Here is a 26,724-nt window from a genome sequence, read left to right as displayed (position 1 = left end):
CTACAAACTTCCCAAAACTAAAAGTACACATATAGACTGGGTGAAATCAGGCTTAATAGCAATAATTGTGAGAGGCATCTTGGAGTCTTAGAGGACAACCAGCTAAATATGAACCAGCAGTGTGTGGTAGCAGCCAAAAAAGCTAATGCAATCCTAAACTGCATTAACAGAGTGATACAATCAAGATCAAGTGAGGTACTAATACCACTCTATAAAGCCTTATTAAGACCACACCTAGAATACTCCATCCAGTTTTGGTCACCATAGTACAAAAAAAAAGTTGAGATTCTAGAAAGAGTGCAGAAAAGGGCAACCAAGATGATTAAGGGACTGGAGACTAAAACATATGAAAGAATGGTTGCAGGAACTGGGCATGGCTAGTCTAGTGAAGAGAAGGACCAGGGGAGACATGATAGCAATGTTCTAATATTTGAGGAGCTATTACAGAGAGGAAGGGGTCAAGCTATTTTCCAAAGCACCTGAAGGCCAGACAAGACAGAAACTGAACAAGGAGAGGCCAGACAAGGAATAATGGATGGAAACTGAACAAGGAGAGATTCAACTTGGAAATAAGGAGAAATTTTCTGACACTAAAAGCAATCAACCAATGGAACAGAAGTTGCCTTTGGAAGTTGTGGGAGCTTCATCACTGGAAGCTTTCAAGAAGAGACTGGACTGCCATCTGTCAAAAATGGTGTAGGGTCTTCTGCTTGGGTGGGGGGATTGGACTAGATAGCGTACAAAATCCCTTCCAAATCTGCTAATCTGTTAATTGCTTGATCCATTAAGATGGGTCCCTCCTAAGCTTCTTTGACCATTAAGCCATGAGGGGGGGGCTCCTGCCTCTCTTGTCTCATTGTGTCCTAGGCAACACCTCTTCCCTTCTTTCTGCAAGGTCATCCACGCATTCCATTACAGTGAGAGACAGTGGCTATTGTAAGCCTGAGGCTGAATCAGGATTTAGAGCACTTCCTTTTCCTTTCCCCATTCCTTCCATGCCCACGGCTTCCTGTCTAACCAACAGGAAGTGGTTAATGCACCTGGCACAATCCTCTTGAGCAAGGGTCTCCAACCTTGGCAACTTTAAGACCTGTGGACTTCAACTCCCAGAATTCTGGGAGTTGAAGTCCACAGGTCTTAAAGTTGCCAGGGTTGGAGAGCCCTGCTTTTGAGCATCTTTGATGTCCAGCCAGAGGCCTCTGCGGCCATGATCAACAGTCCCAAATAGATTTCAGCCACCTGATTTCGTTTGCTGTTCTGATGTCGTCCTTCGCCATGATTGGAGATGTCTCTCTGTCCACCATGTTTGAAAAACTCTGGTGGATCTTGCACTGAGAATAGTATTGGATTAAAATTTGGATAATGGAGATAATGGAGTACTTTTTTTTTTTTTTTGCATTTCTATGGTATTCTGTTATGGACATTTGTTAGACTTCACAGAGTATCCAGAGGTCCTCAAACAGATAGGAATCCCATTTCTGGTTATTTTTGATCCGCTTACTCTGATTGTATGTGGGTAGAACCTCTGCTGAGAGCATCTGACTAGGCAGAGGGAGATGGGATTAATAAGGTTGTAGGCACGGGGCCTATCAAGGAATGACGAAGGAAGAAACCTTCACCAAAACTGGCAAGGCAAGCTGTATAAATAAGCAGCACACCCCACTCTCTTTCTCCTCCTCCTTTTCTCTTTCTCTTTCTTTTTCTCTTTTTCTCCTTCTCCTCCTCCTTCCCCAACTTCCTCATCTCCCTCCTCTTCTTCCACTCCTTCCTCCTCCTTCTCCTCCACCAGGTGGGGCTTTATCATTGCCTCCCTTTTGACTGGATTGGATTCTTCACATAACACCATCCCCTTCCTCCTTCTCCTTCCCCAACTTTGTCATCTCCTTCCTCCTCCCACCCCTCCTCTTCCTCTTCCTTCCTCCACCTTCTCCTCCACCAGGCGAGGCCTTATCATTGCCTCCCTTTTGACTGGATCGGATTCTTCACATAACACCTTTATTCTATCCTGACCCTATTAAAAATATTACCCAAACTCAACCCATCTATCGTGAGGAGTGGACTGTGCTAATGGTCTCCATGAAATTAAGAAGCTGCCTAATTTTTTTTTTCTGACCAGTCCAGTTGTCAGAGCAGAATTTCAGACTGAAGTTTTCTTCATCCCTTTCCAAAGTAGAAGATGTCAGGATTTAAATATGGCCTACGTGCAGGTCACGTTTCCATGCTGTCAAAGCACTGTAGCTAGGAAGAGGAAAGCATTCATGATTGCTTACTAAAACACAAGCACATTTTTGTGCATAGCAGGGGCAAACAAATGCAATTTTTTTGTCTCTTCTTCATAGTTATTTTGGAATAACTATCAGGCACCACAATTCCTTTGGGACAGAATGCTTTAGAAATTTTCCAGCTCAGACCTCCGGCCAACAAATGTGTGCACGTGTGTGTACAATACACACACACACACACACACACACACACACACACCATTCTAAACACCAATTCTTGGATGCTTTCCCAGTTGTGCTGTTCCGGCCATCTTTGAAGCTTAATAAAAGTACATAGGTGACAAGGTTTTCTCTGCTGTTTCATAAAATATCAACCAAACGTTTCTGAAAAACTAAGGAATGGATTATTGTCCTCTGTGGCGCAGTGGTTAGAGTGCAGTACTGCAGGCTACTTCTGCTGACTGCCGGCTGCCTACAATTTGGCAGTTCAAATCCCACCAAGGCTCCAGATTGACTCAACCTTCCATCCTTCCAAGGTGGGTAAAATGAGGAGCCAGATTGTTGGAGGCGATGGGCTGACTCTGTAAACCGCTTAGAGAGGACTGTAAAAGCACTATAAAGCAGTATATAAGTCTAAGTGCTAGTGCTAGTGCTACTTCTAGTTTAGTCGTAGTCCTCAACTTACGACCTCTATTGAGACCAACATTTCTGGTGATAAATGAGACATTTAGTTCAGTGAATTTTATGACCTTTCTTGCCACCGTTGTTAAGTAAATCATTGCAGTTGCTAAAGGAGCAACACGGCTGTTAAGTGAATCTGGCTTCCCCGTTGACTTTGCTTGTCAGAAGGTCACAAAAGGGGATTGTGTGATCCAAGGAGACTGAGAATGGACTAAATCATGCCAGCTGCCAAGCAACCAAATTTTGATCATGTGACCATGGGGATGCTGCAATAGTCGTAAGTGTGAAAAATGGTCATAAAGACCATTTGTTTCAGCGCCGTTGTAACTTTGAATGGTCACTAAACAAACTGCTGTAAGTTTTATCATAGGATAGAATAGCAGAGTTGGAAGGGACTTTGTAGGTCTTCTAATCCAACCTCCTGCTTAGGCTGGAAACCCTATAGCATTTCAGATAAATGGGTGTCCAATCTCTTCTTAAAAACTTCCAGTGTTGCAGAATTCATAACTTCTGGAGGCAAGTTTTTCCCACTGGTTAATTGTTCTAAGAGTCAGGAAATTTCTCCTTAGTTCTAGGTTGGTTCTCTCCTGGATTAGTTTCCATCAATTGCTTCTTGTCCTGCCTTCAGGTGCTTTATGGCAGCCCCTGAGATATTGGAACCCTGCTATCATGTAGATGGGACTGTCACCCCCAGTCAGGGGTGGGATTTAGGGGTGGTATTCAGTGGGTTCTGACCAGTTCTGGAGAACCAGTAGCAGAAATTTTGAGTAGTTCGGAGAACTGGCAAATACCACCTCTGACTGGAGATTTTACAGTATCCTTTCCCTGCCACGTCCACCAAGCCATGGCCACAGAACCGGTAGTAAAAAAAAATCTGTCCGGCTCTGTAGAACCAGTAGCTCTGAAGAGCAGCAGACATAGAACCGATTCTATGTATGCTGCTGTTTTGGCCACCCGCCCTCCGGGGCTCTTACCTGCAGCACAGCTGCAGTTGAGAAAGCAGGAAAAAAGTGCTTTTTCAAAAGCTGTGCGCAGCACTGCTCAGCAAGCGTGCGCAAACGTAAATCACCAAACTGGTAGTTACACCAGTCGGATCCCATCCCTGCCCCCAGTCCTTCTTTTCATTAAACTAAAATTTTGAGAGGCATTGAACCACTGCGCCTAAGCTGCTCTCTCTTCAGAGTTACTTATTAGATCTGTATCTCACCTTTATTTTGTATTGCTCGCATAATATTCCCCAGTGGTGGTATGCTACCGGTTCAGCTGAACCGGTAGCAAAAATTGCTACTGATTGGGCCGAACCAGTAGTAAAGACAACCAGCTGAGAGGAGAAAGAAGAGAAAAGTGCAGGATCGGCCCTCCCACCTGCCTCTCCGCTTTTCTCTTCTTTAGCCTTTCAGCTGATTGGCCCTGCAGGCCTCAGCTGGTATGTGGAAAGCTGCATGGGCGTGTTAGGTGTGTGTGCGTTAGGTGCACGTGCAATTACCAAGACGGCAATGGAACAGGTAGGATGCCACTGCTGATATTCCCCATCTTCTCTTTTCCTCAGCAACAACCGTGTGAAGTGGTCGGAGTGAGAGACGGTGACTGATTCAGAGTCAGCTAGTTTTCATGACTAAGAGAGGATTAGAACTCACAGTCTCTTAGTGATTGGCCCAAAGTTCCCCAGAGTCACGTTTCATCCCTAGGGTGGGACTAGAACTCACAGTCTCCTAGTGATTGGCCCAAAGTTACCTAAACTCACGTTTCATCCCTAGGGTGGGACTAGAACTCACAGTCTCCTATTGATTGGCCCAAAGTTACCTAAACTCACGTTTCATCCCTAGGGTGGGACTAGAACTCAAAGTCTCCTATTGATTGGCCCAAAGTTACCTAAAAAAAGTGGGGGAACAGCTTCTGCACAACTAAAATGAGAACAGGGGTTCAGTGTTATGAAAGGAACGCTTTCTGCAGGAAAGCTCAGCTGTATTCTGAAGAGCCATTTGTTCAATTGCCGCTGCTCTCTTTTATGTTCCGTTCTGCTCAGGAATGGAAGGAATTGACTCTAATAGGTAGGAACCAGCCCAACCATGAGAGGTAGTTGCTCTCAAAGACTTGTTAGGGGTCTGATGCAGATCTCAGTTACATTCTCTGTTAATAATTGAATGGCTCAGTAGGTGCCCAAAAGCAATAACCCCATCCTTGCAGGAAACCGAAAAAGCAATGCAAAAATTTCGTGAAAGAGAACTGTGATGATTGAGGTGCTTTGGGCAAGGCTGCCAACCGGTAGCTCTTCGGTCCACGATCTCCATTTATGGCAGAGACATCCAAAAGACTTTTGCCAGGAAAACAAACAAATGGATCATCACATGTAAACCAGGTGTTCTTTCTTTAACGGAATAACAGAGGGGCCTTGGGGGTCTTCTAGTCCAACCCCCTGGCTCAGGGAGGAAACCTATAAAATTTCAGATAAATGGTTGTCCAATCTCTTCTTAAAACTTCCAGTGTTGGAGCATCCACAACTTCTGGAGGCCAGTTGTTCCACTGGTTAATTGTTCTCATTGTCAGAAAATTCCTCTTTAGTCTTAAGTTGCTTCTCTCCTTGATTAGTTTCCACCCATTGCTTCTTGTCCTGCCTTCAGGGGCTTTGGAGAATAGCTTGACTTCCTTCTTTGTGGCAGCCCCTCAGATATTGGAGCACTGGTATCATGTCAGGCCTCATTTGGAATACTGTTCTTCTGAGACTTCACTCAAAGAAAAGATATTGATAAGATTGAGTGAGTCCAGGGATGGACAACAAAAATGGTGCAAAGTCTGAAGGACAAAACGTACCAGGAAAGATTGGAGGAACTGAATATGAATATGAAATCCTGGGGGGCAAAAGGGAAAGATGAGGGACATGATTGAAACCTTTAAATACAATAAGGGTGTGAATAAGATTGTAGAAGGCAGTATTTTCAATATTAAGCAAAAATCAAGAATATGGGGGCATAACCAGGGGTGGGATTCTACCGGTTCGTACCGGTTCTATAGAACCAGTTGTCATGATTCTGCACAGTTCAGAGAACTGGAAAATTGTGCCCCTGGCTGGCCCTGCCCCTCTCGACCCACCCCTCCTCTCCCCACCCACTCAGTCCTTATCACGCATGCGCAACATTGCATGCATGCCCAACATCGCTGACTGGGTTCTTCCCGGCCCAGTCTCTCCTTAATGTATTTCTTTTTTGTTGTTGTTGCTTCCTGACCATCAACTGTTCCTATGATCAGCTGTGCCTGGATTCCCCTCCTGTCTTACTGCTTCACCGAGGAAGCTTCCCTGAAGCCCAGAAAGGAAAAACATGGAAGGGGGCACAGCACACACACACACACACGCATGCTCCATTTTTTACCTTCCTGGGCCCCAGGGAAACTTCCTGGCAGTAAAAACACCCCCCAGGAGGCTTCCCTGAGGCCCAGAAGGCCCAAATAACGGGGGGGGGGGGGTTTGCTTCCAAAAAAAAGCTATGCCCACCCAGTCACATGGCCATGCCCACCTAGCGACGCCCACAGAACCGGTTGTTAAAAAAAAATTGAATCCCACCCCTGGGCATAACCTCAAACTGACAGGAGGGAAATTCAAAAGAATTGTTAGAAAGTGTTATTTCACAGAAAGAGTAGTGAAAGCTTGGAGCCAACTTCCAGAAAAGGTAGTGAGTTAATCATCAGTGATTAAGTTTAAACATGTTTGGGATAAACAAATGGCAACTTCAAATCTCAACAAATAAATGCTCTGTCCTATATATTGGCAAAAAATAATAATCAGAAAATAAAATACAGGCTGAATAGTCAAGACCTTGTTGATGATTCAAATTCTGTCAAGGATCTTGGAGTACTCATCTCTAATGACCTAAGTGCTAGAGCCCACTGTAACTACAAAGCCAAAAAGGCGTTAAGAGTTGTTAACCTAATCTTATGTAGCTTTTTCTCTGGTAATATTACACTAATAACCAGAGCATACAAAACATTTGCTAGACCAATATTCAAATACAGCTCATCAGTCTGGAACCCACATTAGGTATCTGATGTTAACACAGTTGAGAAAGTCCAGAAATATTTCACAAGAAGAGTTCTCCACTCCTCTACTCGTTGCAGAATACCTTATGCCACCAGACTCGAAATTCTAGACCTAGAAACCTAGAACTACGCCACCTTCGGTCCGATCTAAGTATAGTATATAAAATCATACATTGCAATGTCCTACCTGTCAATTAATACTTCAGTTTCAACCATAACAATACAAGAGCAAACAATAGATACAAACTCAAGGTAAACCGTACCAAACTTGATTGCAGGAAATACGACTTCAGCAACAGAGTGATCAATGTCTGGAATACTCTACCTGACTCTGTGGTTTCTTCCCCAAACCCCCAAAACTTTAACCTTAGACTGTCTACTATTGACCTCACCCCTTTCCTAAGAGGTCTGTAGGGGGCGTGCATAAGTGCACCAACGTGCCTGCCATCCCTGTCTTATTGTTTCTTTTATTTGTCTTATATGTATCCATGTATTCATAACTATGTTTTACTTATACCTATTATCTTGTAAGCAATTGACAAAAATAAATAAATAAAATGTCCATCATCTGACAAAAATTAAGAGATGATGATGATGACGAGACAATGACTGCAGTTTTCACTTAACCACTGTGACAAGAAAGGTCATAAAATGGAGCAAAACACACTTAACAACTCTTTTGCTTAGCAACAGAAATTGTGGTCATAAGTCAAGGACTACCTGTGGTATGGATGGATCCATCTCTGTAATATTTTGGGATTATGCTGAGAGCCTGTCTCCTCTCCACCCATCCCAAATGCCATAATTGGAACCTGGGAAATCCAGCATGCAAAATATCCACTTTACATAATATATAAGCGGTATTTGAAGGAAAAATGACAATTTATCCACCATTTCCTCTGGGTTTGACTTCTGGCCTTTGTCATTTGAGCAGCAACCAAGTTGATTGAATGTGCTTGAGAAGACACCATGACAATCTGGCAATAGAATCTGAAATGAGGATATCCAGTGAATTAAATGTGGTGAAATGAAAGACTACGGCATTTTAAAATAAGTAGCTTTCATTGGAGTGGAAAGAAGGGTATAAATCTTGGGACGGAAGGCTCTGCCAGAAAACACATAAGTTTTGCATTGTCTACAGATGTTGGCCAACGCCCATAGAGAAAAGTGGCAACTTTTGGAGGAAGACATAGTTGAGATTATGAGAAACCAATTTGTTCTCTGCTATGGATATAGGGACTTAAAGAAGCTGAATTATGATCTGATCTATTCTGGCTCTGAGCAAGGAACAAAGGAAGGAAAAGCGACAATGCAACAGCTGGAGCACACTGGTCCAACTCTGGCCTGCAACCATTCATAAGACTTTCTTTCATGGTGACTGAGTGGAAACAATAAATCAGAATAGTTCGTGCTCTGAAGTATCACTGAATGTGGATGCTGCGTATTCATTAAGAGAAAAAGCTGACAGTGTCTTTTGAGATCTATTAGACGGAGAAGGCAAATGGGTTTCCCAGGTTCAGATGAAATCTCTCGAAATTATTAGTACCACTTTATAAAGTCTTAGTAAGACCACATCTGGAATACTGCATCCAGGTTTGGTCATCACGTTACAAAAAAGATGTTTGAGACTTTGGAAAAAGTGCAGAGAAGAGCAGCTAAGATGATCAAAGGCTTTCAGACTAAAACATACGAAGAACGGTTTCAGGATTCGAATTTGGCCAGTCTAGAGCAGGGGTCCCCAACCACCGGTCCGCGGACCGGTCCCGGTCCGCGGAACAACTCCTACCGGGCCGCTGGCTTGCTGGGCGCCGCCATCTTTTTTTGATGAAAAAGTGCTTCCGGTGAGCTTTTCGGGAAAGCTCACGGAAGCACGCCATCAAAAGATGGCGGCGCTATGCGCTCGGTGAGCTTTTCCGGGTAGAAAGCCATTTCTACCTGGAAAGCTCACCGAGCTAACGCCGCTATCTTTTGATGAAAACGTGCTTCCGGTGAGGTCACCGGAAGCACTTTTTCATCAAAAAAAGATGGCAGCGCCCAGCTGATGCCGGTACCAGGCCGCGGCGCCCAGCTGATGCCGGTACTGGGCCGCGGCGTAAAAAAGGTTGGGGATCACTGGTCTAGAGAAAAGGAAAAGAGGAGCAGGGGAGACATGATGACAGTAATCCAGTATTTGAGGGGGCCAATTTATTTTCCAAACCACCAGAAGGCAAAACAAAATGGGGAAAAAAGCTAATCAAGGAGAGAACCAACCTAGAACTAAGGAGAAATTTCGTAAGAGTGAAAACATTAACCAGTGGAACAGCTTGCCTCTAGAAGTTGTGGGTGCATCATCAATGGAGGTTTTGAAGAAGAGATTGGGCAGTCCCTTGTCTGAAATGGCACAGGGTCTCCTGCTTGACCAGGGGGGTGGACTTGAAGACCTCCAAGGTCCCTTCCAGCTCTATTCTGATTGATTGATTGATTGATTGATTGATAAATAGATTGATTGAAACTGATGCGGTTGGGCATGCTAGAAAACCTGTTTTGATATCAAGTCATATTACTACTATAATTATTGTCTGCACAGTCAGACAGTTGTTTAGACAGGATTTGATATTTTTATCCACCTATTAAGCCCTATCCAAGGACTTAGGATAGGAAGATGTCATTTGATGACATCTGGTATTAAAGGTAATGTCTGAGGATGTAAGCAAAGCTGCCTTTTGCAATTGACTTCTGGAGATTTTGTCAATGCTGATGCTGTTCAAGAGGCACTCTAGATGTTTTGGGATTACACCCAAGGCGGCTTTCACTATTGATACCACCTTTGCTTTCTTTTACCATGGTCATTCTATTTCTACTTGCAGGCCTTTGTATTTTGTGATGTTCAGCAGTTCTTTGTCTTCTATTCCGCTGCCTCCAGGTTTTTACTGATTATGGTTGGTCACACAATCAGTCAGATTTTAGACTGGATCTGGCATTTTCGTCCTTCTACCAAGTCCTTTATCCTTTTCACTCCTCCTCCTACACTTTTGAGGCTCACTATTTCTATTTTGGGTTGATTTTAGGTTTTGTGCCAACGTGGAAAGGTAGCATGGATGATTCCTTGAAATTTGCTAGCTGGTTTAAAGTTTGTTCAAGGAATAAATATTATGTGTGATTACGATGCCTCCCCCTCTGAGGTAATGATTGGCCCTCACTCTTTTGCTTTTCCAAAAGGCCCTAAAAATGTGATGTTTGTCAGTGGGCCTCAAAGGACCACGAATAGAGTTGGAGCCAATCAAATAGCTGATTTGATTGTGTTGTTGCTGCCATGGGCAGGGAATTTTTTTAATGGGTTTTTATTATTTGTTTAAAGGTTGTAAGCCACCAGGAGCCACCTATTTGTGTGTCGAATGGCTATATGAATATGCTAAATAAATAAATAAGATACAATGTCCAGGCTGGTCAACTTCTTTGACGCTATTGCTTGGTCTCTTAGGAGACAAGATCAAGGAAAGAGGCCCTGGAACCTTTGCTCATACCTAAGTATGTGATTTACTAACTATCCAATTAAATTGAACCATTTGATACATGAATTAGAAACCAAGCATACTACTTGAAATTCTAGAACTAGAAAACCTTGAATTACGCTGCTTCGGTCTGATTTAAGCATGGTATATAAAATCATACATTGCAATGTCCTACCTGTCAATGAATACTTCAGCTTCAACCATAACAACACAAGAGCACACAATAGATACAAACTCAAAGTTAACCGCACCAAACTTGATTGCAGGAAATACGACTTCAGCAACAGAGTGGTCAACGTCTGAATACTCTACCCGACTCTGTAGTTTCTTCCCCAAACCCCAAAAACTTTAACCTTAGACTGTCTACTATTGACCTCACCCCTTTCCTAAGAGGTCTGTAGGGGCGTGCATAAGCGCACCAACGTGCCTACCGTCCCTGTCCTATTGTTTCTCTTATTCTTCTTTTATTTTTCTTATATGTACCCATTTCATGTATTCACAACTATGTATACACTTATACTTATTATCTTGTAAACAATTGGCAAATCAAATAAATAAATAAATAAATAAATAAATTAACACGGAATAAACATGAGATAACTTCATGTAAGTTGCACTTAAATGACTATTGGTATGGAAAGAGTTTAGTGGATATATTGCATTTGACCACGTTACTAAGTTTATTTGATTAAGCTGAGTACGATCCATCTGTTTCTAAAAAAAAGATTTCAAGTGATAAATAGCTTATTTAAGGAATGTCTTCCATACAACACCGCATGTGAAATATTATTATACAGTTTCATCTCTAGGTGGTGCTGGACCTAAACTGTATCTCATCTTTATTTGCTGCTTCTGGAGAATAGCTCTTGTTCAGGTATGGATGATATTATCTTACCCTTTCATGGCAGTGTATAATTGATGGGTCCTTAGTCCGCTTGGAGTTTGCTTGTTTTCTTGCAGATGTTTCATAACCCAAACTATCTCCATTACCTGATGGAGCACTGATGATGTTACCTAGTTGGGTAATGAAACGTCTGCAAGAAAACAACCAAGCTCAGACAGCATCATGGATCCCACAGTTTAACTCTGAGTCAGAAATATTCTTTCTTTATTGCAACTCCACACTCACTAACACTGATGATGTTACCTAGTTGGGTAATGAAACGTCTGCAAGAAAATAACCAAGCTCAGAGAGCACCAAGAACCCCACAGTTTAACCCTGAGTCAAAAATATTCTTTATTGAAACTCCACACTCACTAACACTGATGATGTTGCCTAGTTTGGGTAATGAAACGTTTCCAAGAAAACAACCACGTTCAGAGACCACCAAGGACTCCTCATAACCCTAAACTACAAATATTCTCCTTTATTAGTGTATAATTTTCAGAAAGAGCTACTTATTTATATAGATTTAGAGACCATTTGCTTTCTCTGCCAAGCTGAAGAGCCATTTGAAGAGCCATTCATAGCAGCTTATTGCAGGCAGAAAAAAATCATAGAAACATCATCATAAATTCTAACTCATGGTAAAAGGGCAATAAAAATGGAACTGTAAGAAATTTGAGAAGTAACTCGATGAGAAATGCAAAATGAAAACAAGTAGTCCTACTGACTTACAGTTCTGGCAGTTGTGCGCTGTGTTAAGGAAGCCTGCTTTAGACTTAACATTTATAAATGCAGACTGTAATTTTACTTCTTTGCATGTCTGCATCTCTCAATGTTTTGATATGCCAACAGGATCAGGATAACAGCGAACTCAGGATAATGTGCTTGGTAATCTTGGATTGTCCTATTGATGAATATAGAAAGAAGGAGGACATGAAGCAACTGTAGTACTGCAGTAATATTGCATACAGTTTTGATTGCCACAATATTAAAAAAAAAAATTAAGACTCTTGTCATGCCCCTGTCTGAATCTGACTTGGAGGAGGAAGCAGAACAGCTGACAGGGAGTGAGAGTGTGGCTCCATTGGCTGTGGAGGAAACTGGGAAAGGGCAAAGTCCAGCTGGGCAGAGCTTGGGAGAGATAGAACAAGGGAGAGGGAATTCAGAGGAAGACACAAGCCCACCCCTCTTAATCCTAGGGCATGCAGGTAGGAACGGAGAAGAGAGCAACGTGGGTTGTGTGGCTTACGGGGGAGGAAAAGGCCCTGATTCCCTTCATTAGCTGCAGCTGGGAACACAGTGTATTAAAAAAGGAAGTTGCATGCAGCAGGCTGTTGGGAGCAAACATGACTTTAACTTGTATTGTTGTGGCTTATCTGTGTTCCTGGCATCTTCCCAACTGTGTGAGTTTTGCCGTGCTTTCAAGTCTGAAATTCCTGCTCCTGCCCTGCCAAACTAATTACTTCAGTTTGGTTTGTTTGGATTTTAAGTTACAGTTTGTAACTTGGTGTACCTTGTTCTGGACTTGATTCTCTGCAGTCAAAGGCTGTTCCTGGGAGAGTTTTTCTCCAGCTGAAGGTAACCTGGACATTGGGGGAAAAGTTGGAGATAATAAAGGGACTCATTGCTTATCTGACTGTGTTGCCTTTGTGCCACACCCTGGGTCATCACAACTCTAGAAAAAGTGCAGAGAAGAGCAACAAAGTTGATTAGGAGGCTGGAAGCTAAATGGTTGCAGGAATTGGGCTGGTCTAGTTTAATGAAAGAAGAACTAGGGATGGCATGATAGCACTGTTCCAATATATCAAGGGCTACCACAAACAAGAGGGAGTCAAGCTATTCTCCAAAGCACCTGAAGGCAGAACAAGAAGCAATGGGTGGAAACTAATCAAGGAGAGAAACAACCTTAGAATTAAGGATTTGTCAACAATGAGAACAATTAATCGGTGGAATGACTTGCCTCCAGAAATTGTAGATGCTCCATCACTGAAAATTTTTAAGAAGAGATTGGACAGCCATTAGTTTGAAATGTTATCGGGCTTCCTGCCTGAGCAGGGGGTTGGACTAGAAGACCTCCAAGGTCCTTTCCAAATCTGTTGTTCTGTTAATTGGACACAGTAGGGATAGACAGAATCTCACTTTGTAAGTTACCAAAAGTTGCATTTTGGGGAACAGCACATATATTACAATGAAGCCTTCATTGTTCTATGTCCTTGGGAAGGATCCAATGGTCCAACGTGAAAGCCAGAACTATCTGGTAGAATGTGAATAAGTAAGTAAGTAAGTAAGTAAGTAAGTAAGTAAGTAAGTAAGTAAATATATACATAATTTCATCATTTTTTAAAATTTTATTTTTAAGTCTAATTTACCACTGGGGTAAATGGCAAGAGAAAGATATTAAGTATCTTTGCATACTGTTTTTGTTTCTCAGCTGGCTTATTGTTAGCAAAATGAGTCTATTCTTTGAAAGACAAGAGAGCTTCCTGTTTCTCTCTCCCTTCTTTCTGCTCAACATGCAGTTCAGATGGGAGGGAGCCTTTCCTATCTTACATATTTGTCAAGACCTCTACTTTTTCCCCTCATATATATGTAACGTATGTCCATCAACATTCTGGACTAAGCCCCTATTCAAGACCTTTAAAATATATTTTACTTTTATTTCCTAACATTTCCATGCTGCTCTATCCCCAACAGTTCAGAGCCGAGTAGATATCTTTAAAATAAAATAAAGTCAGCAGATTAAAAACAGCACTTTTGAAATCCGATGGTCCTGCACTATTTAATTGTTCTGCACTCTTTTGCTGCTGTGTCTTAGGTTCAGGAACGCAGGCTGTCTCTCACAAGAATTCAAATCTCCCATAAAAGAGAAATAAGCAGTGGAAACTGGCTATGGGGTTTGGATCAAAGGGCTCAGAAGAAAGATTTCTTTTTTTTTTCCTGTCCTCCTGGATTATTACAGCCTTTCAATCATTCTCATAAAACACTCAGCCTGCAATTTGGCATCCACTTAAGATCAAAGCAGTCGATGTAGAAATTTTTTTGTTTTGGGAACGAAGCCTATTTAGTTTAGTTTACTTTATTGTCATTGCACCTCATACAATGAAATCAAACACCATCTTCAGTGCACATCGACCATGAAAATAAACACAAACACACATCCTTCACACTCCACACATCGAATTGAAAATCCCCAACACCGCACCAACACTATTCAGTAGAATTCAACAGAGCTACTGCCGTAGGATAGAAGCTGTTTTTTCAGCCTATTTGTCCTTGTTTTTATTAGTCTGTACCGTCTGCCAGAAGGTAATAGTTTAAAAAAAAGGGTTCCCAGGATAAGATGGATCTTTGAGAATGTTTTGAACTTTCTTAAGGCAGCGGGAGCTATAAAGCTCTTCCAAAGAGGGGAGAGGGCAACCAATGATCTTCTGGGCAATGACGTTAACCCTCTGGGGTGCTTTCCTATCTGCCCCTGTGCAATTGGCAAACCATACAGAGATATGTAGGAAGTTAGCACCCACACTTCTCCTAGAAAATTGAAATATCCTAGGAAATATTAAAAATGCAGAATATTTCCCCTAAAAAGAGTAGAAACTCAAGAGCAGAAACTCACCTCAGAAGCAGAAATTCACCCCCACCTTTGTTAATGGGTGGGTCCTTAAGGCCTGGGCCAGAATACTTTACATAACAAAGATCTCCAGGTAAAGCTATAGCACTTGCCAAAAGCCCTTTTCAGTACATCATCATCCAGCAAGACTCAACCAAGCCTGGAACTCAGGACAGCCTACAGAGTTGCCCCTGCATGGCCCCATGGAAGTCTGACAACCAATCAGAATACAAGCTCCAATTCAAATCCCAACAAAGGTTATAAAACCCAGGCACTCTCAGCATATCAGTCCCTTTCTTGATCTCTTCCTTCACCTTGAAGCATGTGATCATCCTTCCTTTTCACTCTGGAGCTCCAGGCCATGAGGCCCTTTCCACCATTAAACCTTCCAAACAGCCTCCATGTTTTCAGTATCTTTTTCCCCACTTGGAACTGAACCCAGAAGGATAATTCTTCCAACAGATGCAGTAAGTTAAGGTACTCTATGCTGCAGCGGTAGAAGGTCACCAGCAGTTTTTCATTCAGTTGTTGTTTTCTGAGAAGTCTCAGGTAGTATAATCTCTGCTGGGCCCTTTTGACCAGGGCTGCAATGTGGGCACCAGGTCAGGTCCTCTTTTATGGTAACACCCAGAAACTTAAAACTGGCCACTTGCTCCACTCGGTCTCCACTGATAAGCAAGGGCTGTATGTCTGATCTGTTCCTTCTATAGTCCACTATAAGCTCCTTGGTCTTATTGGTGTTGAGGACCAAGTTATTGTCTCCACACCACGAAAGCATTTACAGATTTACGAAATTTATACCACAAAATTTACAGATGAAAAAAGGAATAGTCCCTGTGTTGGTATCTAACAAGCTTATGAAATGTCCATTAGATACAGTACATTTGATGCACCCTCACATTTCATGTGCACAACTGCCATTTGTTTGTTTGTATCCCCCTTTTAGTTTTAGTTTTCCAATTTATTCAAGGTGTTGAGCATATCCAACACAACTTTCTCTTCCAATTTTCCCCACAACAACAAACTTGTGAGGTGGGTTGGCCTGAGAGAGAATAACTAGCCCCAAACCACCCAGCCAGCTTTCATGCCTAAGGCAGGACTAGAATTCAGTGTCTCCTGCTTTCTAGCTTGGTGCTTTAACCACTGGACCAAACTGTCTCTCTTAGATTACATGACTGGAAGACAGAACAGTCAACAAAGCTTGGCAAAAATTTGTTCTTTGAGTTTACAGCAGGGGTTCCCAACCCACAGACCATAGCATGCCAAAAACTGGGCCATGCAAACAGCTTACACCTTGTGACTTGAGATGGAATCAGGTGTGCTCTCCTGGCATTGCTAAAAGAGAGGTTAAGATGAACCAGTATTGTCAATTTATCTACTAACTCCATAGAAGAAATGTGGAGCAAGTCTGGAGTCTATATCTACGTATTAAAAGTTACTGCTCTACAATTGAGTCTCAAATGGTTTTCTTACCATGCAGCCACTGCAGAATTCTTAAAGATAGTCCTACTCCCACATCTTTCTACTTTTAAGAAAATAAAGATAGATTTATCCATCCTTCAAACACCTCATCAGCCTTATTTCTTTGAAGCTCTGCAGATCCTGGCTGATCTGTGTAGAGTGACTTCTGCTGAGATATTTTTTTAAATTTCTCACCGCCCTTCACTATGCTTTCCAAAGGTTCTTCATTCACAATTTCTTTTCCTTCTACTCCTGCCCCAATGTTCATGTCCCCAATTCACATAAGCAAGTAATATCATGTATCACAACCGTTGGTGTAGCCCAAGCAGTGTCATTAAAAAAGGCAGATTTCTAGGGTGAAAAAACCCTGGATATTTTCTCATCGTGGAACATTTGAGTATTCTTATGCAACCAGTTACAACCTTAGGAGTGTCTGTTGGCTGTAAGCCACCTAGGTAAGTAAAACTTTTTGGGTGAAACAAAATCTCAGGAAGAGGCAAATCGTAAATCAAAGAAATTGCTCTGGCATCCAAAATCATCCAAAAGGAATCCTCTCTTCAAACAGTTGATTTTTTTTTTCAGGGGTTGTTTGACAATCCTATTTACTGCAAAACAAATCATAAAGATCCTGAGCTAGATGTTATATGGGATTAGTTCCACTGCTTAAGTTATATGGTTGCCTAAAAGTCACAGTGGTAGCTATGGAGATTCTCAGTCATCCAGGTCATAGTTGTCTCAAAGGTACTTTTTCAACAGGCAACTGGACTTTCTGTTTTTTTCTTTGAAGACGTTTTGCTTCTCATCCAAGAAGCTTCTTCAGCTCTGAAGAAAGTCACAGTGGTGGCTTTCTTAACTCATTGATGGATGGATTACGTGCCATCAAGTTGGTGTGACCACGTAGACAGATTTTCTCCATGATGATCTATCCCTGACCTTCCCTTTCAGGCCTTATAATGGTGCACTCATCATCTCTGTAATTGAATCCATCTCAACGGAAGGGAATATTTGTAGCTCAGGGCTGAACTATGGGGTTCTTGGTGCTTTCTGAGCTTGGTTGTTTTCTAGCAGACATTTCATACCCAAGTTAGGTAATGAAACATCTGCAAGAGAGCAGATGTCCTCTTCTTCACTTTCCTTTCACCTTCTCCACAGAGCTTGGTCTTTGCATAGATGTCCAAGGTGCAGTAACTTGAGCCTAGTCATTTGTACGTCAAGAAAGAACCTCTGATTTATGTGTTCAATGATCCATTCGTTTGTTTTCTTGGCTACAGTCTTTTGCACGTCTCCACAATCCATGGAGACAGTTGACTGAAGAGCTACCAACTGATAGTCTTGCCCAAAGCCAGAGGTCCTCATTTTCATGTATTTCATGATATTGCATTGCATTATGATTAGCAAGAGGGATAAAATGATTGCTCTTTGGCAAGGATCCAGAGAACATCTACTGAGCCATTCAATTATTAATAGAAGCTGTGGCAGTCTTTATTGTTGAGTTCCTTCCTCCCTTAGTCCCATTAACCTAGAAGAGCACCTCTCAATCTTGGCAAGATGCATGTGGAGTTGACGTCCACACATCTTCAAGTTTCCAAAGTTCAGAAGCACTGACCTGCAGATATCTCCAAGCTTCTGTTGGTTTCACTGACACCATCAACTCCTTTCCTTGATTTGGGATTTTTTTTTTCCTTCTTTGTCCCTTTATGCCCCACTTTTCATTTGTCTGACTGTCCTCTTTGTCTGTCTATCCATCTGAGGTCATGTGACTGGGTGGAACACACAATGGCACAATCATTCATGCAGGGAAGAGCAACAAAGATGATTAGGGGACAGGAGGCTAAAAAAAAAACCATATAAAGAATGGTTCCTGGAATTGGGTATATCTAATTTAAAGTAAAGAAGGACAAGGGGTGACATCAGGGGTGGGTTTTTACCAGTTCTGTCCACCTCTGTAGAACCGGTAGCTCTGAAGAGCAGCAGACATAGAACCGGTTCTATGTCTGCTGATGTTTTTGCCCACCTGCCCACCCAGGCTTTTACCTGATCTTTATTTCCTGATTTTTCAACTTCAGCTGCTGAACGAGCCACAGCTGCAGTTAAAAAAACAAGAAAAGAGGGCTGTTTCAAAGGCTGCTTCTCCACAGGCATGACCTGGCTCACAGCAGGCAGGGAAGTTCATAAATCCCAAACCAGTAGTTAACCCTTTCGTATCCCACTCCTGGGTGACATAATAGTTGCCAACTCATAAAATATTTCTCTGGTCTTTTAGAGTTGCCAACAGAAAGAGAGGGGGAGTAGTGTAGCAGCTTGCAAAACCGAAACTGCATTCCATGGATGTTTACATAGATAGTTTCCAGGCGCTGCGCAAAATTCTAACTGGAGAGTATGATTGATGACGCTTGGCTATGGATGTGTCCCATTGGAGAATATGAATTATGATACACCCAGGGGGTGGGGGGAAACCAGGGTCAAGGGTGACAATGAATGATGTGTCTCAGAGTTGGCTACACCCATGTAGCACCGGCATGTCAACTCCTAATAAATCTTCTTTAAGCTTTGAAAATCTGGCTAAAGACTCATGATTTAAATGGGGGTAACTACCAAAGCCCTGACAATAGCAGTGTTCCAATATCTCAGAGGTTGGCACAAGGAAGAGGGAGTCAAGCTATTTTCCAAAGCACCTGAGGACAGGACAAGAAGCAATGGGTGGAAACTAATTGAGGAGAGAAGTAACCTAGAACTAAGGAGAAATTCCCTGACAGTGAGAACAATTAACTAATGGAACAATTTGCCTCCAGAAATTGTGAATGCTCCAACACTGGAGCATTTAAGCAGAGATTGGACAACCATTCGTCTGAAATGATATAGGGTTTCCTGCCTGAGCAGGGGGTTGGACTAGAAGATCTCCAAGGTCCCTTCCAACCGTGTTATTCTAGTCTAGTCTAGTCTATTGATATTTAAACAACCAGGAACTGTCAATCCTTGCTTTTTCTGACATTAAATATATAAACTTGCTACTGGCCAATGGACATTCTTGTAAGGATGGGGCTCAGCCTCTCCCTGTCTTATACCTCAACACCAGGGAAGCTTAGGCGATGTTGCACAAGGAAATGAAAAGTTTGTGAAATTGGTTTGTTTTGTCATTCAAGATCTCAGAGTCCAATTGTAGAAGATGTGCCAATCTCGAGATTTTAAGCAGGGAAGTCTTGTTGGCAGGCCATCTGGTGAGATCACACCATGGTGCCTGGTGTTTAAAAAGTTGCCAAATCTTATGAAAACCATAAACACACCCATGTGTTTTATAACTTGCTTTATCATCATACTGATGAATGCCATTGATATAATGCTGGTAGCTGCTGCTACTCAGCTATTACCCCTAAAAGTTCCCACTAAAATGTCCTCCTGTTTTCTGAGATAATGTAAAGTGATCTCTTTTCCCCAAGTTTTCTCCATTTGTTGAAAAAAAATGTAGTGTGTGAACCAACCTCTCTCAAATCTTTCATCAGTTTTCTTGCACAGAAAGAAGAGCTATAATTATGCTTTACTTGCATGAAAACTCAAGGTCAGAACTCTATGTTGAGACAGCCGCTACAGCAACAAAATTAACATGGATTTGGTAACATTTCTTTCTTTCTTTCTTTCTTTCTTTCTTTTTTGGCTAACTCCAATCCAGTTTTATCAGGGATTTTGATATTAATATTCACAACTAACCTTCACAAATGAGAAAATGGCTCTTTTTTGAATGAATGAATGAATTCTTTATTGGCCAAGTGTGATTAGACACACAAGGAATTTGTCTTGGTGCATATGCTCTCAGTGTACATAAAAAGAAAAGATACATTCATCAAGAATCATAAGGTACAACATTTAATGATAGTCATAGGGTACAAATAAGCAATCAAATCATACTAGGAAACAGTCAATATACATTGTAAGGATACAAGCAACAAGGTTACAGTCATACAATCGTAAGTGGGAGGAGATAGGTGAAAGGAAGGATGGGAGGATTAATAGTTATAGTAATGCAGACTTAGTAAATAGTTGGACAGTGTTGAGGGAATTATTTGTTTAGCAGAGTGATGGCATTTGGGAAAAAACTGTCCTTGTGTCTAGTTGTTCTGGTGTGCAGTGCTCTATAGCGTCGTTTTGAGGGTAGGAGTTGAAACGGTTTATGTCCAGGATGTGAGGGGTCTGTAAATATTTTCACAGCCCTCTTTTTTGACTCGTGCAGTATACAGATCCTCAATGGAAGGAAGGTTGGTAGTAATTGTTTTTTCTGCAGTCCTAATTATCCTATGAAGTCTGGTTCAAAGGAGCATAAAGGACTATATTAGTTCGTAAATAACAGCCTCCAAACACATGAGATAGGGGTTTGAAGGCTCTTCCAGAATCTGCAGAAATGCAGCAATCTTTAAGAAAAGATTCAGAAAAAAGGAACATGTTCCTATTCTCTAAATTAGTCTGGTGAAGATCTAATATGACCTGTTTCATAAGACGTATAGAGTCTACTCTACCTAGTCACAATTGTAGTGCAGAATCCTGACCAAGATTGACCCTCAGTCTGATAACAACAGGGCTGTATTTTCTATTCTTAAAGGTCTTTTCCGTTTACTCTTGGCAATGAAAAGAAACACATGACATCATGGCTTGGATTAAATAATAAGTTCAAGCATTAATTCAGTTTTCCTGGTTTTGACGTACACTGACATACGAGCCCAGGCTTTGACAAAAGGAAAATGAAATGAAATGTAATCAATCTTTATTATGGTCCTAGACCAGCATAAGGCATGGTGGAAGAATCCATTAAAGAAGGCATGGGTATATAATATAAAAAAGTGTAGGGAAATATAAAGAATTACATAAAAGACACATAAAATAGATATGGCTGTATTTGAGATTATGTACGAATAATGTAAATTAAAAGACTGTATTCTGCTAAGTTATAAACTACTCTGTGGTGGCCAAACAAAATTAAATGTGATTTATGATTCAGCATTATGTGTGAATCAGATCTTAAAAGCTGTTGTGGTGGTACAAACTCTCACCTCAAATTTGCTAGCAATTTTTTATTTATTTATCTTCAACCTGACTTTATTATTTCTATAAATGACTCAAGGCAACAAATGGTTGTAAGCTGAGGGTTATCTGTATCACAAAACCTTTATGAGAAGGTGCTCTTATTAACGTTTTCTCATTATATTGCAGTCTCTAGAACTGTGTATTAATGATATCTTTGCTCAAATGATGTTTTCAATCGCCTGAAGAAAAAATGATTTGGATCGTGCAAAACACCACAGTAGATTAAAAAGAGGCTGTTTATTTGTGGTTCTTTATATTTTAAGAACTCCATCACTGACTTAGCCAGGTCATTGCATTAAGATGTAATAAGAGTTTATTTATTTGGTCAAACTGTGTTATGGAAATGCAGGAGCAAGGTTTTATTAATCTGGACTTAAGCGTTTAGCGCACAGTTCTGTTTTTTTTTCTCAAGGGATGGTTGCAGGAAGAATTTCCTTAATCAGCTGGGATGAAATGGTTATAATTTGAGCAGTTTCTGCCACACGGAGATAAAAAAAAATATTGCTGTGTCAACTACAGTACAAGAAGTTTAATTGTTTACTTCAGAATAGTTTTTTTTTAATGTCAAATGACTTGGCGGCAGTTCCTGTGTGGGAATTATATCTTGTAACTGTACTTATTGTTCTTACTTGTTCGAGTATGAAGTCAGCCATTGAGAAAAGATTGCATAGGTGTGCTTAATAAGTATCATGGATATATTCTTTTTGATTTTAATTAGTGTGTCCCTCTTTTCCCTCTCTCCCCACTCACATTTCTGCAGGAAATTTTCTTCTGTTGAGACATGAGATCTTCAGCTTCCAGATTGTCCAGCTTCTCCTCAAGGGATTCATTATGGAATCGGTAAGAAACAGTATTTTAAGCCCCAAATAACAGCTTTGGGAGATCTACTGAAGTGTAACATTGTGTTGAAGGCTCCCAGGCTCCTGTCTGTTGTTAGGAGTCAGAAAAATTGTGGCCTTTTCAGAAATAGTTCTGTGATTTTGGAAAATCTGCCTCTTCCCTTGCTTTACTTTTGAAGATTTTAATATCCTCTTTTTAAAAAATCATTTTAGTGTTTTTTAATGCTCAACTTGATGTTTAATCCTTGCTGCTGTCATTGTTAAAACACTAGTCTTGTTTTCATCTTCTTTTTCTCCTTCTCCTTCTCCTTCTCCTTCTTCTTCTACTTCATCATCATTTAACGACCCCATAATCCCTTGTGGGTTGGAGTCTGGGCAACTGAATGGAGCTAGCAGAGTGTTTAATGGCCGGATGCCTTTTCTGTCACCAATGCAGAGTTCTGTTCAGCATATATATTCTCAGTGTGCCCAGAGAGAGAAATATCAGCCTCTACCTAGGATCGAACTCACAGCCTCCAAAACACTAGTCTTGTTTTGATTGAGATAATACAGAATAAGAACAATGGCCCATGCACAGAGAAAAGAAACACACACACTTATGCAGCCAGTGTCATTTGAACAGAGAAAAATGGGGTGCAAATACAATTTAAAAAAGAGTGAATTTTTTCCTCATGTCTGTAAAAGTGGCTATTATGGCCATTTAATAACCAGGGAAATAAAGGTTTAAAAATGTAACAAGGAGTGAGGTAGACATTCATGGCCCTTTGACATGTAAAGGTAAAGGTTCCCCTCACGCATACATGCTAGTCGTTTCTGGCTCTAGGGGGCAGTGCTCATCTCCGTCACAAAGCTGAAGAGCCAGCACTGTCTGAAGACGTCTCTGTGGTCAAGTGGCCGGCATGACTAAATGCCCGAAGGCGCATGGAACACTGTTACCTTCCCACCAAAATGATCCCTATTTTTCTACTTGCATTTTTTACATGCTTTTAAACTGCTAGGTTGGCAGAAGCTGGGACAAGTAACGGGAGCTCACTCCATTGCACGGTGCTAGGGATTCAAACTGGCGAACTGCCAACCTTTCTGATCAACAAGCTCAGTGTCTTAGCCACTGAGTCACCGTCTCCCTCCTTTTCCATATAGCTTGATTTTTAAGCTTCTGTTTAGCAACTGTTCAAAGTTACAATGGCACTGAAAGAAAGTGACTTATGACCAGTTTTATGATTACTGCAGTCTCCCACTGAATTTAATTTTGATGTGATTAAAAATTCAGGTCCTTTGCACCCGGCATGCATTTATAACAATTGCAATGTCCCAGGGTCATGTAATCTCCATTTGCAACCTTCCCAGCTCACTTCCAACAAGCAAACTCAATGGGGGGAATCTGGATTCACTTAATGACCATGCGATTCACTTAATGACCACAAAGATTCGCTTAACAACTGCAGCAAAAAATAGAGGGTGTAAAATTGGGCACAACTTAATTGATGTGGCTCATCCTGCCCTGTTCTTTCTCCAGAATCTTACTGAAGGTTTTCTGTATGTGAAATATGTAATGCTTCTATATGTAAGCTGCCCAGAATTGCCTCGAGGTAAGATGGGCGGCCTATAAATTTTATAAAGAAATAAAGAAATGTAAATAAGGTAAGGAGGAAGAAACTGCAGGGGGAGAACAAGATTTGGGACACATCTGCTTTCAGTCATAATGAAAATCCGACACACCTTAGGGAGAATAGTAGAATAATAATGCTGATAATATTTTACAGCATTAATTGTACAGGTAGTCCTCAACTTATAATAGTTCATTTAGTGACTGTTCGAGGTTACAAAGGCACCAAAAAAGTGACTTATGACCAGAGGTGGTATTCAGAAGGTTCTGACCGGTTCTGGAGAACCTGTAGCGGAAATTTTGAGTAGTTTGGAGAACCGGCAAATCCCACCTCTGACTGGCCCCACCCCCATCTATTCTCTGCCTCCTGAGTCCCATCTGATTGGCTGGGTCTTCTTTTGTTGCCCTCCACAGGAGAATGGAGCTGGAAAGCAGGTTAGTGGGGTGCGGAGTAGTGGTGGGATTCAAATTAATTTACTACCAGTTCTGTGGGCGTGGCTTGGTGGGCGTCACTTGGTGGGCATGGCAGGGAAGGATACTGCAAAATCCCCATTCCCTCCCCACCCTACTAACCTGCTTTCCAGCTCCGTTCTCCTGTGCAGGGCTGTTGAGGTAATTCCCCATTAGGAGAATGAGCGCATACAGGGAGACGTATAGAGAATAGTGTTTGAATAATACATACACCGCATACAGATACACTGTACAGTAAATGTAGGGTTTTACTTCCAGAAAGGTTTAAGCAAAGTCCAAAATAGGCAGTCCAAAGTCATTCACAGGTTAAATCAGTCAGTTTTCATCCAGGGATAATCCAAATATCAAATCCCAGTGTCAAAAACAGTTCAGTATCAGACTTACATTAAATCCAGTAATATCAGTCAATTAGAAGAAATGGAGCAACCGCAATACTTTCCAACAGAAGGAAACAGAGATACACTCACACTCTCTTCTGAGACTCAGACTAAACAACCCAAGTTTCTGGCTCCATCTTATGGCCCTTGGAGAAACCACACCCAATTGCATGCTCTTGCATTCCCTTAAAGAGACAGTATTAAAATGTCTTTCCTGATTTATATATTTCTAACCCAAATACCTGTTAGGTGACTCATATTCCTAACAAGGGCAACAAAAGAAGACCCAGCCAATCAGCTGGGACTTGGGGGGCAGAGAATAGATGCGGGCGGGGCCAGCCAGAGGTGGTATTTGCTGGTTCTCCGAACTACTCAAAATTTCCGCTACTGGTTCTGCAGAACTGGTCAGAACCTGCTGAATACCACCTCTGGTGGGGAGGGAATGGGGATTTTACAGTATCTTTCCCCTGCCACGCTCACCAAGCCACGCCCACGGAACTGGTAGTAAAAAAATTTGAATCCCACCACTGCTTATGACCATTTTTCACACCTACGACTGTTGCAGCATCCCCGTGGTCATGTGATCTAATTTTAGATGCTTAGCCGCTGACTCATATTTATGATGGTTGCAGTGTTCTGGGGTCACATGATCCCGTTTTGCAACCTTCTGACCAGCAAAGTCAATGGAGAAGCCAGATTCAGTTAACGACCATTCGCTTAACAACTGTGGCACGAAAGGTTGTAAAATGGGGCACAATTCACTTAACCAAATGTTTCACTTAGCAACAAAACTTGGGGGGGCGGGGTTCAATTGTGGTTGCAAGCCAAGCTTTTCTGATGCTGGAGAAGTGTTGTGCATGTGCGCAGAGATGCCAGAAGGCAAGAGCAGCTAAGACAAAAGAGGCGACTCGGGAGTGAGGCTTGGAGGTGATTGCCCCTCCCATAAGATATAAAGGAAGTGCAAAGGGACAGGAACCTTTGCAGGAAGCAACGTTGTTCACTCTAATCGGATTAAACCTTGAAGCTCTGTGTGGACTTTGTACTTTGGTTGATTTTTTAAGTTAATTTGGCACTTTAGTTGTTGGCAGCAATTCAAAGGAGATAAAGGTGAGTGCTTATTTCAAGAGACTGTTTGGGACTCATTACTGGCTGGGAATGAACATAATTCCCAGTGTTAAAATAAAAAGAGAGATGTTTGGACTAACCATGTGATTAATTACAGTCCCAGGAAACCTTGGTCAGAACAAGAAGTTGATAGGGTATTTTATCTTGACAGTATTTTTCCCATCTCTATAAATTCTGCTTGTATAGCCACTATCGATAGCAGTGTTTAATTTAATGCAGAGTAGTTTGGATGATCAAAGCACTTAATCAAATTAGTGTTGTAGCAACTTCCTTTGATAAGCTGATAATATTATCCCAAGGTCACAGCAAGTGAAAGCAAGCTAGATTAAAGCTTCAAAGGTAACCTCTCCTTCTTTACTGGGAATTGTAAAAGTTGGAAGCCAAACAGCTGGTGGGCTTCAGGTTTAATAAGTGGGAGATGCTTGTTTTCCTAAGACCATTTAATTGTTGGCAATTTTCTGGCTGATGGCCAAATCCTAGAGCCAGTGCAACGGTACTACAAAAAAACAACAACCATATTGCAAGTATTATAAAGTCCATCCTACAAGGCCCTCAGTCAGCACCAATGAACTGAGTTGCCAATATGGTACAATCCCTGCATAGCTTGTCACTATGTAGGACAAAGGAGGGGGAGAAAGGTCCAATGAAGACATCTGAACTCATTGGTAGTCTCACTTTGCAATGAACAAGGACATACTGTCATGCCCCTGTCGGAATCTGATTTGGAGGGGGAGGCCGAGCAGCTGACAGGAAGTGGAGTGTGGCTCCATTGGCTGTGGAAGAAACTGGGGAAAGGCAAAGTCCAGCTGCGCAGACCAAGGGAGAGGTAGAGCAAGGCAGAGGGAATTCAGAG

At 41.7% G+C, this 26,724-nt stretch overlaps 1 protein-coding gene across 2 annotated transcripts in view; it reads left to right on the top strand.

Annotated features, from left to right (window-relative positions):
- The window catches only part of ASAP1 (ArfGAP with SH3 domain, ankyrin repeat and PH domain 1), a 189,093-nt gene that overhangs the window by 21,058 nt on the left and 141,311 nt on the right, over window positions 1-26,724 (top strand). For both annotated transcript variants that reach the window (XM_087962198.1, XM_087962197.1), the window contains exon 2: window positions 22,214-22,293. In XM_087962198.1, the coding sequence (XP_087818324.1) occupies window positions 22,235-22,293 (59 nt within the window). In that variant the 5' untranslated portion in view covers window positions 22,214-22,234. The remainder of the gene's footprint in view (window positions 1-22,213; window positions 22,294-26,724) is intronic.

The sequence above is a fragment of the Notechis scutatus genome, chromosome 3, assembly GCF_049901735.1.
Source record: "Notechis scutatus isolate UNSWTSFEM ecotype Mainland chromosome 3, rNotScu1.2, whole genome shotgun sequence".
Lineage (NCBI taxonomy): Eukaryota > Metazoa > Chordata > Lepidosauria > Squamata > Elapidae > Notechis > Notechis scutatus.
Note: the sequence above shows the minus strand (reverse complement) of the source record. Positions and strands in the feature narration are given on the sequence as shown.